The sequence below is a fragment of the Leptonychotes weddellii genome, chromosome 9, assembly GCF_054177405.1.
Source record: "Leptonychotes weddellii isolate Sample4059 chromosome 9, ASM5417740v2, whole genome shotgun sequence".
NCBI classification, from domain to species: domain Eukaryota; kingdom Metazoa; phylum Chordata; class Mammalia; order Carnivora; family Phocidae; genus Leptonychotes; species Leptonychotes weddellii.
This window is the reverse complement of record NC_138377.1, coordinates 97,009,538-97,025,535: the sequence shown is the minus strand read 5'-3', so window position 1 is coordinate 97,025,535 and position 15,998 is coordinate 97,009,538. Positions and strand designations below refer to the sequence as shown.

Below are 15,998 nucleotides of genomic sequence, written 5' to 3'. Positions count from 1 at the left end.
GGCGGGCAAATCTGAAAGCTGCATGCACACCTCAGACTTCATTTCTTCGGCCTCTTATGCTATCATGGGCCTCTCAGAAGGGCTCTGGAGGAGAGGAAGCGCTCATCTCTTGACCTGTGGTGTGATTTTGGACTGTCGGGTACTTCTCTGAGCCTCAGTTTCTTCTTCAAAGTGTGTCACAGGCTGAATTGTGTCCCCCACAAAATTCAAGACCCTCACACCCCCCACCCCCGTACCTCAGAATGTGACTGTCTTTGGGAGACAGGATCTTTAAAGAGGGGATGAAGTTACAATGAGGCTGTTGGGGTGGATCCCGGTCCCATCTGACTGGCATCCCTTAGAAGCAGGGGCGACACCAGGGGCGGGCGTGCACAGAGGAACGGCCACGTGAGGGGCAGCATGGAGGCCGCGTCTGCAAGCCAAGGAGAGAGGCCTCCAGAGAACCAACCCTCGCCCGCACCTTGATATTGGACTTCCAGCCTCCAGAACTGTGAGAAGTAAATTTCTGTTTGTCCAGTCAGTCTGTGGCACTCTATGATGGCACCCTGAGCTGGCTGGTTGGGTGACAATTTCTCTAAATCGGTGCCTCACAAACGTTCTTCCACAGGTGTCAGCAGATGGCCCGGGGATCTTGCTGCAACGCGGTGGGGCTAGGGGAGCATCTGCCACTCCTCACAAGCTCCCAGGGCATGCAGGACGGGCCCATCCCATCCCTCAGCATCCAGCAGTCACCTCCCTGCCCAGAACCCAATTCATTGCCAAATACGAGGTTCCCTTTAGGTAAGAGGGACAAGATGCACCTAAAGACACGGGCACGAAAAGCCAAAGCAGGAGAGAGAGACAAGGGAGGAGTCTGGTGAGGTGTTTGCAGGCAGAAGGCATGGAGGTAACGGAGAAGGCAAAGGGCAGGCCGCGAGCTGATGCACCGATTACAACCTGCCATTTAGGGAGTGCCTACAGTGTCCTTGGCACCGGGTTGGACACAAAGTCACTGTCTTATGCAGGACAGACCACGCTTAGCCCTGGCAAGAGGGAGCATTTAGGATCTCAATTAAAATACCATAAAGCCGCTTGTACACAACTCACATGCAATTACTAGAACTACAAATAGGCTGAAGTAATAGCCAACCATTGTCGGTATTAAGCAATGACAGGTGAATGTCGTTGAGAACTTTGGCGTCGTGTTTTTAAAAAATTAAGCGTCTGATGTTCAGTCAAGAAGAAGGATGCTTTTTGTACATGTGCCCCAATATTTACAGAAAATGAAGCTAAATTTCTTCTCGCTGAACATAAAAGATGGATAAAAAGTAATTAACCAAATTACATCTCACTATCTAAGATGGAGGATTCAAAGGATATTAGTAATTTAATAGACAATAAAGTGACAAAAAACCACATAAAATGTCTTAAAAAATTAGTATTGCTCAATTCAGGTGTGGTGTACCAGGGGGAAAAGTCCCACTGAATGACTAGCACTGCACACAGCACAGACCTACAGAAGAAGCAAGGAAGTTGAAACAATGGCACATTCCATCGGTTTTCCCTTTGTTGTAAAAATGCAGTCTTTAAGAACTAGGAAAACAATTTTCAATTGTAGGTGCTGATTTAAAAATCTGCCATGGACTAGGCTGTGGTAACAGTGTAACATGATTGGAAAGTCTGCGGCAGGCAGGATTACGGCCCCCCAAAGCTGTCCACACCCTCATCCCAGAAACTGTGACCATGTAAGGTTAACGTGGTAAAGGAGAATGAAGGTCACAGATGGAATTAAGGCAGCTGATCAGCTAACCTTAATACAGGGAGATGATCGGGATTATCCAGGTGAGCCTGGTATAATCCCAGGGTCCTTAAAAGCGGAAGGAGGGGGCAGAAGAAGAGGGGCAGAGGGAGATGAGGCCATAGAAGAATGGACAGAGATGCCACACTGTTGGCTCTGAAGTCAGGCAGGGGCTGGGAGCCGATGACGCAGGTGGCCTCAAGAAGCTGGAACAGGCAAGAAAATAGATTCTCCCCTCGAGCCTCCACCAACACCTTGATTTTAGCCTAATGAGACCCATGTTTTAAAGCCACCAAGTCTGTAGTAATTTGTTCTGGCAACAATACAAAGTCAGAATTTGACCAAACATCCAAAAGAAATCTGAGAGCTAGAAATAAATGGCAATACATGATCTCAGTTTCTTACTGGGAGGACTGATGACTTCCTTATGGAAAATTCAAAGATGGTGTGTAACATTCTCTGAATCTTCTCCAATATGGGACATTTTTTTTTTTTTAAGATTTTATTTATCTGAGAGTGTGAGAGAGAGAGCATGCGAGCATGAGCAGGGAAAGAGGCAGGCAGAGGGAGATGCAAACTCCCTGCTGAGCAAAGAGACTGATGTGGGGCTCGATCCCGGGACCCTGGGATCATGACCTGAGCCAAAGGCAGATGCTTAACCCCCTGAGCCACCCAGGCGTTCCCAATATGGGACATCTTGCTGAAACGCGTATCAAACTTGACCATAAACCTCTGATTCACACCATGGGAATGCCAAATAAATGTCATTACGCTCTTAGATTTCATCTAGACAAGATGCAAGATGATGGAAAGAAATCAGTGAAACAGAGCGTCCTCAAATACAGAGCAAACCCCATCTTGGGGAGGAAATGACATTAATTTTGAGTCTGAGCACTTCACACGTATTCATTATGGGGTGTTGTTAGCAAAAGCTTACAAAAATATCGAGGTTTGGCTATTTCACTTTTAAAGGGATTCAAAGTACACATTTATTATCTTAGATACATACAGGATTTTTCTAAACCAAAGAAGCCACATGTGAAATATGTAACAAAAATGACGTTTGAAGAAAACAAAACTTAAAAAAAGGAACAAAATCATCTCTGAACTATGGAAGAGAAGATTCACATACAAATAATCCTGAAATTAACTTCCATACAGATTACTTTTCTGAGCATTATAGATTATAGTACAATTTTCACTAAGCAAAACATTGCTCTATCAGTTTTCTTTATGGTATCTTTTTTCTTGAAAAAAGAAAAATCAAATGTAAGTACTTTATGGATCTAGGTATTGTGTTAAGAGAGAGTAAAAACAGCCATATAGAAGATTGTAATGTATATATAATTAAAATATGATATAATTTTTCTTCTTAATTGTAATTATCATATACAACTTCACTGTGTTTGAACTTGATAAAATTTATAGTTCATTTCTGATTCTAAATATGGCTTTAAGAATATTTTCCAATAATTCCAGTTGCTCTACCTTTAGCAAAACTGAGCAGAAACTCACCAGAAGTTTCTCCCAAATGAAATTAATAAAAAAAAATTCAAAAAACTAAGACTCAGGGACTCAAGAATAGTGGTCTAATTTGGAATTACTGTTAGCAGAATACAAATTATGTGATAATGTTGATTACAGCAGTATAACCTATAATTTTGCTGAAATAAAGACAAAAAATAAATTTAATGGAATAAACATGTAGTAACTTATAAATTATGTACGTTTTTATTTTATTACGCATCCAAACATCACTAATCCATCAATATAACATACAGATATGTGCAACAATCATTAAATTTAGTTATCTTTGCTATTTTGCTGACTTCCGCTATATAAAAATTAGAGCTTTACATATACTCTTTTGTGATTATGAAGGGATATTTGTCAAGGGAGAACAGAACCATTCTATAGAACTCTTTGCTAGCTCCATACATAACTTCTACACATTCTGTGGTCTCCACGGTTCTCCTGATTCAGACCCAGCTCATGTTAGGAGAAGACCCTGTTTCACTGGATCATCATGAGAGGACTGCCTGGTCAAGACTGTCAACCCCATTTTACAGATAAGGAAACTAAAGCTCCATGGGAGACATTTCCAAGGCCATAATTAATAGCAGAACCAAGATGTAACCGCTAGTCTGTTGGCTTGCAAAAGCCCATCACACTTCACTGCATCTACCCAAGTAAAACGAGCGATTGCTATAGTGGATGGGAATGCTAAGTGTGAGCAGAGTTCTCAGAAGGGAAAGATCACTGGGACCCTCTACCCATGATGGAGGAAGAACCAGAAAGAATGGCTGGGGGCCTTCTGGCTTGGGAAGAATGATGGACCACTAGATGTCACGATAGATCCTTCTGACTAAAACAATGAAAATGCTGGATGAACTCTGCATCGTCTGTTGGATAAATGTATCAGCAAGATGACAACAAAAGTAAGGAAGTCACAAAGCCCCCTAACAAAGGGCAACTGGGAGCCCCATGTGGGAAGCTGCCTTCAACATCAGAGTTTCTGCTGCTAGGCTCTGCAAATAAAAGATGAACCCTAAAGCCCACCAAAGGCAGACCTTGCCATTAAGGCTAGGACTATAAAGGTGAGAGAATGTGAAATAAATCCAACCAGGCAGAAGGAGACAATAAGGAAAATTGTCTCTCTGAAACAATCTCTCCCCAGAATTCAGAACCATCAGCTAGATTTCATATGGCCTTCTGATCCAAACCCACACTACTTCTATGGTCCAAGAAATCTCCAGTAGTAAAATTAAAGTGGTTACAAATAAATAGAGGTCAAAGTTTTGTGGCTCCCTCAGGTAAGTAACAAAAGCAAATGCAAATCCTTTCTGGAGGATTTCTGCTTTAACACAACAAGCATGCCCACGCCTGCAAACAACACCAGGCCTCAGAAACAGCAAAAACCATAGGTGGCAGAAAGAAAGCTCGAGGAATAGATGCTGAAATATAAAATCAGTATGTTCAATATGTTTAAAGAAATAGCTTAAAAATATTAATGAAAATAGACTTAAAAAGAATCTAATATAACTTGGAAGTTCAACATTGAAATAAAAAGTCATTGAAGGGATAAATAGCAGACTATATCTCACTGAAGAGAAAATTAGTGAACTGAAAGCAGATTCAAAGAAAGCAGTTCAGAGAGATTAAGAGGTAGATATGAAAAACCAACGGCGCCTGGATGGCTCAGTTGGTTAAGCATCTGCCTTCGGCTCAAGTCATGATCCCCGGGTCCTGGGATCGAGCTTCACATCGGGTTCCTTGCTCAGCGGAGAGCTTGCTTTTCCCTCTCCCTCTACCCCTGCCTGCCACCCATGTTTGCTCACTCTCTCTCTCTCATAAATAAAATCTTAAAAAAAAAGAAAGAAAAACCAAATTAGAGAATATTTCTCCAGAAAGAGAAAAATACAATGGTTTTGTTGTGATATTTGAAGACAAACTTGTACTTCTAGGAGTTTTTGAACATTGCCAGTCCTCAGATCCAAGAAGTTAGGTGTGGCAGGGACAGTTGGGGTTCACCAAATATCCCATTTGCTTTCCTATGTTTCTCAGCCTTTTCTGCAGTTAGGCTGGGGCCACGTGACTATTTCTACTTAATGTGACATCTAGGTCAGGTCAGTTAAAGCAGGGTGTCTTCTTGTAGTAGATATCATGATGCATCAGCAGGGAACACTGCCCTCCTTCAGAACTGAGCCACCCATCCCTCTATGGGAACTTCTTTTGGCAAAGCCCGCTACACTGACCACGTTATACTCCCTGCCCAGCGGCAGCACACACATCCACTGATGGTGGATATGAAGTCCTGGCTTCCTTTTCTCATTTGGGACAAGTCTGAAGGACAAACCCCATTCTAGAACATTCTGTGTGATCAGCTGAGGCCTTGCCCTTCCTGCCTAGTATAATTTTTCACGTTATAATGCTGGAGTAGCCACCAAGCTAATAAATATAGAGCATGTTTCTAGATATTAACTATAAAACAAGTGGTGGAGAAAATCAAATGTTAAAAGGCAAAAAGAAATAAGGATGTAAAACTAAATCCAAAGAAAACAAGAAAGGAAAGGACAACTCAACAGAGAAAATAACAAACAGAAACCACATAAGATGATCAAAATAAATGTAAATATATCAATCATCTTTATAAATATAAACAGACTAAACTGTCCAGTTAAATGACAAATACTGTCAAACTAGATAAAACCCAACAGTGTGCCATTTACACGAGATACAGTTAAAATATAAGGACAGGGAGGCATTAAAAGACAAGGGAAGGAAAGAACTAAACCAGAAAAATAACAAAAACAATAAAGTTGAAGTTGCTACATGACTGTGAGACAGATTCTAAGATAGAAAGCATTACTACTTAGCAAAAGAATCACTACAAAATATTAAGAAATTTACTGCACTAGGAAGACATTACATAAATTCGGATGTACCTAAAAAACACAGGCTCAAAATATATAAAGCAAAAACTGACTTATGCACAAGGAGTAATTCACAAATCTGCCATCATGGTGGAAGATTTTAACATATCTCAATGCTGGACAGATCAAGCAGAATAAAATTAGTAATAATAGAAAAATTTTTGATCTTACAGGACACATATGCAATACTGCCCCCAACAACTGAAGATTATACATTATTTTCGGGCACACTTAGAAGATTTATGAAAATTGATCATGTGCTAAACCATAAAGCTAGTCTGAACAAATTTCAAGGATGGGAATTATACAGAGGACACTCTCAGTCTGCACTCAATTAATTTAAATCAATAACAAAACTCCAGACTTTGGGGGAATTAAAAAAAATACACACACACTTCTAAGCAATTGTAAGTTACATAAGAAACCAAAATGGAAATTAGAAATGAATTCAAAAAGCACATGTGGTCTGCAGTTAAAGCAGTACTTGAGGGAAATATATGTACTCAGTTGCTTACATTAGAAGGCAGAGTATGATTAACTTAAGAAGTTAGAGAAGAAACAGCAAAAGGAATCCAAAGCAGAAAGAAAATAATAAAAAATAACAGACACTAGAGATATAAAATACATAACAGAGAGGCTCCACTGAGCCACAAATCCACCTCTTTTCAAATATTTAAAAAAAAAAAAAAAAAGACAAACTGGCAAGATTAATTAAGAGGAGAAAAAAGCAAAACCACATGATTATGTCAATAGACACAGAAAAAGCATTTCACAAGATCTAATACTCTTTCATGACACAAAGACACTTGACAAAATAGGAATAAAACTTCTTCAACCCAGAGGCACCTGGGTGGCTCAGTCCATTAAGCCTCAGACTCTTGGTTTCGGCTCAGGTCATGATCTCAGTGTGTGAGGTCAAGCCCCGTGTGCAGCACCCCCCACCCCTCCCCTTGGAGCCCTGCCTTGAGCCTCTCTTTGAGCCCCATGATGGGCTCTGCGCTCAGCGAGGAGTCTGCCTGTGGTCTGCTTGAGATTTTCTATCTTTCCCTTTCCCTCCCCCTTTTTCCCTCTGCCCCTCTCCCCGCTCTCTCTCTTTCTCTCTCTCAATAAATTAATAAAATCTTAAAAGAAAAAGTTTTTTAAACTTCTTCAACCCAGTAAAGGCCACCTATGAGAAACTCACAGCTAACATACCTAGTGTTGGAAAATGGAATGCTTTCCCCCTAAGATCAGGAACAAGATAAGGATGTCTGCTCTTGCCACTTCTATGCCATATCAGAGTGGAGGTTCCAGCTAGGTCAACTGAACAAGGAAAAGAAAGAAAAGGCATCTAGATAGGAAAGCAAGATGCAAAACTATATTTTCAGGTGATATAATCTTACATATAGGAAATCCTAAAGGATCCACTAAAAAACTATTAGAACTAATAAATGAGTTCAGCAAGGCTGCAGAATGTAGGATCAATATACCCAAAATTAGTTTTATTTTTATATACTAGCAATGAACAATCTGAAAATGAATTTAAGGGAATAATTCCATGTACAGCAATATCAAAAACAATACAATGCTTAGGAATAAATTTCACAAACTCTTTTAATGGTATGAGACCTGTGCACTGAAAACTACAAAATATCACTGAAAGAAATTAAAGACCTAAATAAATAAACAAAGCCATCCCATGTTCATGGATTAAAAGACTTAATATTGTTAAGATGGTAATGCTCCCCAAATTGATCAACAGATTCAATGCAATCCCTAAAATAAATCCCAGCTGCATTTCTGTTCATTTATTTTGCAGAAATTGACATGCTGATCCTTAAATTCATATGGAAATGCAAGAGATCCTGAACAGTCAAACAATCTGGAAAAGGAAAAATGAAGTTGAAAGATCCACACTTCGGGGCACCTGGGTGGCTCAGATGGTTAAGCGCCTGCCTTCGGCTCAGGTCATGATCTCAGGGTCCTGGGATCGAGTCCCGCATCGGGCTCCCTGCTCCTTGGGAGCCTGCTTCTCCCTCTGCCTCTCTCTCTCTCTCTGTCTCTCATGAATAAATAAATAAAATCTTTAAAAACAAAGAAAGATCCACACTTCTCAAGTCTTATTACAAAGCTACAATAATGAAGACGGTGTGGTACTGGCATAAGAACAGACAAATCAACAGCATAGAAGTTAGAGTCCAGAAGTAAACCCTCAAATTTATACTCAACTGATTTTCAATAAAAGGGCCAAGAGAATTTATCGAAGAAGGAATAGTCTTACCAAAAAATGATGCTGGAGCTACTTGATACCAACATTTATATACATAAAAAGAAGAAAGTTGGACTCCTATCCCATGCCGCATACAATAATTAACTCAAACATGGATCATAGACCTAAATGTAAGAGATAAAACTCTTAGAAGAAAATATAGAACTAAATCTTCATGACCTCAAATTAGCCACAGGATTCTTAGAATCTAGGACACCAAAATCACAAGCAAGAAAATAATAAAAAAAATAGGTAATAGCAAAATTTAAAACTTTTGTGCTTCAAAGGATACCATCAGTAAAGTGAAAAGACGGTGCACAGAATGGAAGAAAATATTTGCAAGTCATATATCTGATAAGGGAATTATATCCAGAATATGTAAAGAACACGATTCAACAAAAAGACAAATGACTCAATTTAAAACTGAGGAAAAGTCTTGAACAGGTATTCTCCAAAGAAGATATATGAACAGACAATTAGCACAAGAAAAGATGCTCAACCTCACTAATCGTTAGGGAAATACAAATCAAAACTACATCCTACACAGTGGGATGGCTACTATTAAAAAATAAATAAATAAATAAAAGAACCCAAACAAAACCAGAAAACATGTGTTGACAAGGATGTTGAGAAACTGGAACCCTTGTGAACTGTTGATGGGAACTTACAATGGCGCAGCCACTGTGGAAAACAGTATGGTGGTTCCTCAAAAAATTACAAATAGAATTACCAAATGATCCAGCAATTCCACTTTTGGTCATATACCCAAAAGAACTGAAAGCAAGATCTCAAAGAAGTATCTGTACACCTATGTTCATAGTAGCATTATTCACAATAGCTAAAACATAGAAGTAATCCAGTATCTATTGATGAGGGAATGAATAAGCAAAATCTGGTAGATACATACAAGAATATTATCCAGCCATAAAAATGAAGGAAATTCTGACATATACAACATGGATGAACCTTGAGGACATTACGGTAAGTGAAATTAATAAGCCAGTCACAAAAAGACAAACACTGTATGATTCCATTTATAGAAGGTACTAGAATAGTCAAAATCATAAAGACAGAAAGTAGAAGGATGGTTTTCAGAAGCTAAGGGGAGGGGGAAATGGGGAGTTATTGTTTAATGGGTATAGAGTTTCAGTTTTACAAGATAAAAAGAATTATGGAGATATATGATGGTGCTTGCTGCACAACAATGTGAATACATTTAATACCATTGAACCGTGCACTTAAAATTGGGTAAGATGGTAAATTTTATGTGAAATGTATTTTACTACAATAAAAAAAATAGTTCAGCATAGAGTTACCACAGGATCCAACATTCCGCTCCTAGGCATGTACTTAAGAGAACTGAAAACATGTTCATACAAAAAGGTGTACTCAAATGTTCATAGCAGCATTATTTGTAGCAGCCAAAAAAACGGAAACTCAAGGGTCCATCAACTAATGAATGAATAAACAAACAGCGGTACATCCATACAATGGAATATTATGCAGCCACAAAACAAATGAAGTACTAACACATGGTACAGCATGAATGAACCTTGAAAACATTTATGCTCAGTGAAAGAAGGCATTTGCAAAAGGTCACCTATTATACAATCGCGTTTATACGAATTACGGAGAAGAGGCAAATCCAGAGACAGAAAGTAAATCAGTGGTTGCCATGGCAAGTAGGAAGTGACTGCTAATGGGTACAGAGTTTCTTTCTAGGGTAATGAAACTGTTCTAAAATTGACCATGGTGAGAGTTTGTGCAACAGACTTTGTGTATGTCACCATACTAAAACCCCCGGGGCTGTGTATTTTAAAGGATGAATTTTATAGTATGTGAATTATATCTCAACAAAGCTGTTATAAAAAAAAAAACTTCCCACACAGAAAATTCAGCTGCAAGATGAGTCATTCCATCCACCACTCCACAGGCTGCCATACATGTAGATTAGCAGGTAACGGTGCTCCCCTGGGTGGGAGGGGCACAAGGTGGTGGCCTTGCGGGACAATCGTGCAGGTACATTCTACGACCCACTCAGGAACACAGAAATCTAATATTATACGAAGTTTTCCATAGAACAAATAGGCAAGGCTCTCCAACTCGTTGTGGTTGGCACAATCATAACCCAAATCTAGACAATGGCAGTATCTGAAGGAAACATTACAAGTCAACTCATTAGAATTAAGGCTCCTAAACAGGAGCAAGTGGGTGGCTCAGTCGGTTAAGCATCTGCCTTTGGCTCAGGTCATGATCTCAGGGTCCGGGGATCAAGCCCCTGGGATCAAGCCCCGCATGGGTTCCTTGCTCAGCAGGGCTCCTTGCTCAGCAGGGAGACTAATTCTCCCTCTCCCTCTGCCCCTCCCCCTGCTTGTGCTCTCTCTCTCTCAAGTAAAAAAAAAGTTCCTAAACAAAACACTAGCTGATTCCAGCAATTAGATTAAAAAGATATTACATCATGACCAAGTTTTATTTAAATGCAAGGTTAACTTAACATTACTAAATTGGTCAGTGTAATTCACCACACTAATAACTTAAACAAATCATACACGACCATCTCAAAAAATGCATTGATAGGGAAAAAAAGGGTTCTGTAAAATTCATTCTTATTTAAAGGGAAAAAACTCTAGAAAACAAGGGGTAGAAAGGAATATCCTTGACTCGATAAAGGTTATTTACATACACACACACAGACACACATAGAGCTACATTATTTTAAATGATGAAATGTTGAAAGCATTCTTTTTTTTTTTTTAAGATTTTATTTATTTATTTGACAGAGACATAGCAAGAGAGGGAACACAAGCAGGGGGAGTGGGAGAGGAAGAAGCAGGCTTCCCACTGAGAAGGGAGCCCGATGCGGGGCTCCATCCCAGGACCCTGGGACCATGACCTGGGCCAAAGGCAGACGCTTAACGACTGAGCCACCCAGGCGCCCCTGAAAGCATTCCTTTTCATTAAAATCAAGAACAATATGAAGAGGCCTGCCATCATGCTTCATATTGTATTTTTTTTAAAGATCTTATTCATGAGAGAGAGAGAGCACATGTGAGCAAGAGCATAAGCAGGGGAGAGGGGCAGAGGGAGAGGGAGTCTGCCTTGGGGCTCGATCCCAGAACCCCAAGGTCATGACCAAGCCAAAGGCAGACGCTTAACCAACTGAGCCACCCAGGTACCCATTCATATTGTATTTTAATAAGCTCCTGATGATTCTGATGGCGGGGATCCAAGCACCCACTTTGAGAAACCCTGAGCTGGAGAAACCATTTGCCTACTGAGTTGGCTCCTGGGTCCTCAGGGCCCAAGCCCTCCTACCCAACACCACACCATCTGGCTATGCTACTGTTCTTTCATAATAATCCCACTGTTCTACTTCATTTTTCTTGGATCCTCACAATAGCCCTGTGAGACTAAATTAACAGGTATTATCTCCACTTTACAGATCAGGAAACTGAGGCTCAGAGAGGGTGGGGAAGTGGCCCAGTCCACACAGCTCATTAATATGCTAAAGGAGAGGCTATCCAGGGCCCCTGTATGAAGACCTGATGATGGAAATGGCAGCCGACATTACTGACTCGACCCCATGTGCCAGGCACTTCACATGGGCCATCTCATAACCGTAACCCCAGGAAGCAGATATTCCCATCACCCCATTTTACAGGTGCAGAAACTGAGGTAGGGAGATTAAGTATCTTGCCCAAGGTCACTCCACAGACTGGGTACAAGAACCCAAAGAGCCCACCGAAAATAAGCTTAGCATTTGTAGGAGGTCTATTCTAAATATTCATGCAAATTACATATGCATTTTTCTCCTCAATATATTTGCACGGGGTTTTAACAACAAACGTTTCCATCCCCCTCCCCCAGCAAATCTTCAAATAAAAGTACCCTCCAGGCAGGCAGAGCCACTGTTCGCTCCACGGCCGCAGGAACCTTGAGCATGGGGCCCCAAAGCCCGGTAGTGGATGTAGGCGCCCAAGGAAGGTTTCGAAGCAAAAAACAGTGGATGTGAGGTGCGATGTTGGTTTTCCGCCTCTGACTAGCACCATTTTACTAAAAAGGATACTGTCACCTCCAACCTCTATGAAAACCTGGACACAGGAGACACGTTCCTCTTTAGCACTCCAGGGTTTTCTGGTCCTCGTCTTCAGGATCCCCACACTTCAGAAGCCCACAAAGTAGCCATTGAGACCTTCACTTCCCCTTCACGTCTTTCCTGGGCACATGCTCTGAATGCGACCTTGCCCAAAACACCCAGGGAGACATCTCAGCAGCACCCATGACCCCTCTCCCAAGAGTCCCCACGCCTGCTCGCTGCTTCCCTGTCCCCAAGCCTTTGTCCACGCCAGTCCTTCCACCTGTTCTGGTCGGCCCACCTCCCACCTCCTACCCACGCTCAAGCCATCTTAAAGATCTCCCTGAGCCCTTCCTCCCCCATGATGGAAGTGACCGATCCCTCCTCTGGGTCTTTCAGGACATACCCTAACCCACTTTGCAACAGAAGCACGCGTCCACATTTTAAAATCCTTAGGGGCAGGATTTGTATGGGATTATTCCGGAGTGACACCTTGCACATGGCAGGGCGTCAAGAAAAATTTTGTGAGTGGATGACTCAAAGAATCACCCCGTGCTCCCACTAATCGCAGCCACTAGTGGTCTGTGGGTAGAAGCCAGCGGAGAACTGCACCAGGAGGAGGTACGGCCCTGGGAGCACACAGGAGGCGTCCTGCGAGGCCAGCCTCATTTTAATTTGTCTGTCACCTGCCGTGTCCCTCGCCTCTTCCACCAGACTGCTCTGCCCCGTGTCCCATCACCCCCCAGTGCCACCTAGCTGCATCCACCCAGCTGCACAGGCTTTTGGGACAGAGCCTGGCAGGCTGCCCGCTCCTCATCTCTGCGCGGGGCTGAGCGCGCCCAGGACTTAGGCCTCTGAGGGAAGTTGGAAGTGCTTGGCAGTCAGCAGCGTGGAAGGGTCTCCCTTCAGTCTGTGACATCCTCCAGATGAAACGTCCCACCCTGGCTCGTCTTCAGTCAAAAAGGAAGGGAATGTGACGCGGCAACAAGAGTGTGCAAGAAGTGGTGTTTGCTCCGCCGGGGAAGGGGGTGCGCCAGCAGAGGGGCTTCACCTCAGGCCGCTTACAAATGCGGACTGTCAAGGCCTGCCAGGTGTCTCGGGGTGGCCGCCTGTGAGCTCCCGGGCCCAGGAGTCCACGATGGGGCCAGGCCTGAGGCCCACAAGACACCCTCCTCCTCGCCCCAAGCCACACGGGGCCCGAGCCTCCTGCAAGTGATACGGACAAGGGCAAAGCCACACACCCGAGGCGGCCTGGCCCTGGCCTGCTTTCCAGCACCCCAGGGAGGGGCCCAAAGGAAACGTCTACCCAGCTGGATACCACTGGCTACATGTCTGCAGCTCGAATGTGGAGTCTCAACAAAGACTTGGCTTCGGGATAAAATACAGATGTCACAGGGAAGGGTTACGACGTCAACAGTCTCAGGATCCCTCCCATTTCCAGGTTCAGTGTAGGTGGGGGAGACGGGGGTGCTGGCTGAAGACAAAGCCAGCACCCCCCCACCCCGCCCCAGGGCAGAGGCCACACGGCGCCCTCATCACTGCCCGGAACTCAACCACCGGACCCACAGCACATACCTGGGGCATCTGGTCGATGCTAAACAGCCGGGGCAGCTTCAGGCTCAGCATCTTGAAGCTGGGTTGGGGGGGGAAGGCCGGGGGTGGACAGCAGCTCCCCGTCACTGGCTCCGAGTCCTGACAATGCTCGGGGTGTCTGCGGCCAGTCGGTACCCGGGCTTCTTCCCTGAAAGAGGGCGGCGTGAAGAAATCCAGTCAGCCTCAGCCCAACTCCAGCTGGATCAAGACTGTCAGATTGTTTAACCACGGAACAAACACTTGCTTGTGATGGCAAAATAATCAGGCTTCCTTAAAAACAGCAACAGAACTATCAGAGTGCTGAGTCATTTATTCCAAGAGTGCTGGAGGGGGGTCATTCACTCATGATATGGGTGATCATAAAGTTGGAGAGCCGGAAGGGCCGCGGAGACCACTGGGTCCCCTCACGCCGGACATCAGGGCCAGAAGGGCGGAGTGACTTCTCTAAGGTTGTGCGGCTAGGGGAGAGCAGGAGTGGCTGGCTCTCGGCTGCATCGTGGGCAGACCGTGTGATCCCAAGTCTGTGTCCACTCAGTGGGCAGAGGAGGACAAGGGCCATGCCTCAGATCACCCAAAGAAAAGCAGCTCTTCCAGAAGGCCGACGGGGGCATTGTTGCCCTGAGACACACACACGAACCAGACAAGCAAATCCAAGGCACTTGTTGGAGACACAGCAACTCCAAGTAACAAGGTTGTTTAAATGCAGGATTAAGACTGCTTAACAGCTGTGAGTAATGTGAGCTAGAGGGACCCGAAGCCCTCAGGACAGGCCTAAGAAACAGAAACTTGCCAGCTGGGTTTAGCTGAGAAAGAACAGTGCTAGGAATTTACCCTAGTTAATGCCTCCCCTGCTCCCATCACCACTGGGCCAAGATCTGCCACCTCCTTAGAGCCCCCCCTCCCGCCCCGAGGAATTCTGTCCCTGCCTCTGAAGGTCCAGAGACCTTGCCTGTATCTCTCGTGTGACACCAACCGCCCCTGCCTGCAAGCAAAGCTACCTGCCCAGGTGCTTGGAAAGGAACCTCCTGGATGGCTGGAAACTCAGGGTGTATGCGTGGCTCATGCTGGGCCTTCAGCGAAATGCTTGTTTAACACCATTCATTAAAGCAATGGTGCTCGTCCCCTGAACTTACAGTGTGTTTTGGTTTTTGTGGTTTGTTTATACTTTTGCTGCTTATTATAGTTCCTTATGTTTTATGTGTTATTATCTGGAACTCTGTAGCAAAACACAATGTATTTGTGTTTCATTCCCATAAATTCGCTTCTTTCTTAAAACCATTGATGTAAGTATTATTCACAATAGTCCAAGGGCGGAAACAACCCAAGTGTCCACCAGCAGACAAAATAACAAAATACGGTCTAAGCACATATGGAATATCATTCAGTCTTAAAAGGGAATGATATTGTGATCTGTGCTTCAACATCAATGAAACCTGAAAACATTATGCTAAGGGAAACAAGCCAGTCACAGAAGGACAAATGTTCGACGATTCCACTTATACAAGGTACCTAGCGTAGGCAAATTCACACAGACAAAAAGGAGATTAGAGGCTGGGTTGGTGGAAAAATGGGGCGTTGTTGTTTAATGGGTACCGAGTTTCCGTCTGGGATGATAAAAAGTTCTGGAAACGGGGGTGGTGATGGTTGCACAACATTCTGACTGTGATGTCACCGAATTATACACTTAAAAATGGTTAAAATGGTCAGTTTTACATTGTGCATATTTTACCACCGTAAAACCTTGTGCAATATTTCCAAGTTACAGAATAATGCAGAAAATACGTTTTTAAGAAAATAATTTTTTAAAAAGATTTTTTATTTATTTTTTAACAGAGAGAGACACTAGCGAGAGAGGGAACACAAGCAGGGGGA

General features: G+C 43.1%; 1 protein-coding gene across 6 annotated transcripts in view; it reads right to left on the bottom strand.

Moving 5' to 3' along the window:
• The window catches only part of PAQR5 (progestin and adipoQ receptor family member 5), a 74,952-nt gene that overhangs the window by 29,396 nt on the left and 29,558 nt on the right, over window positions 1–15,998 (bottom strand). For all 6 annotated transcript variants that reach the window (XM_081831322.1, XM_081831323.1, XM_081831324.1 and 3 more), the window contains one exon: window positions 14,109–14,274. In XM_081831322.1, coding sequence (XP_081687448.1) covers window positions 14,109–14,159 — 51 coding nt within the window. In that variant the 5' untranslated portion in view covers window positions 14,160–14,274. The remainder of the gene's footprint in view (window positions 1–14,108; window positions 14,275–15,998) is intronic.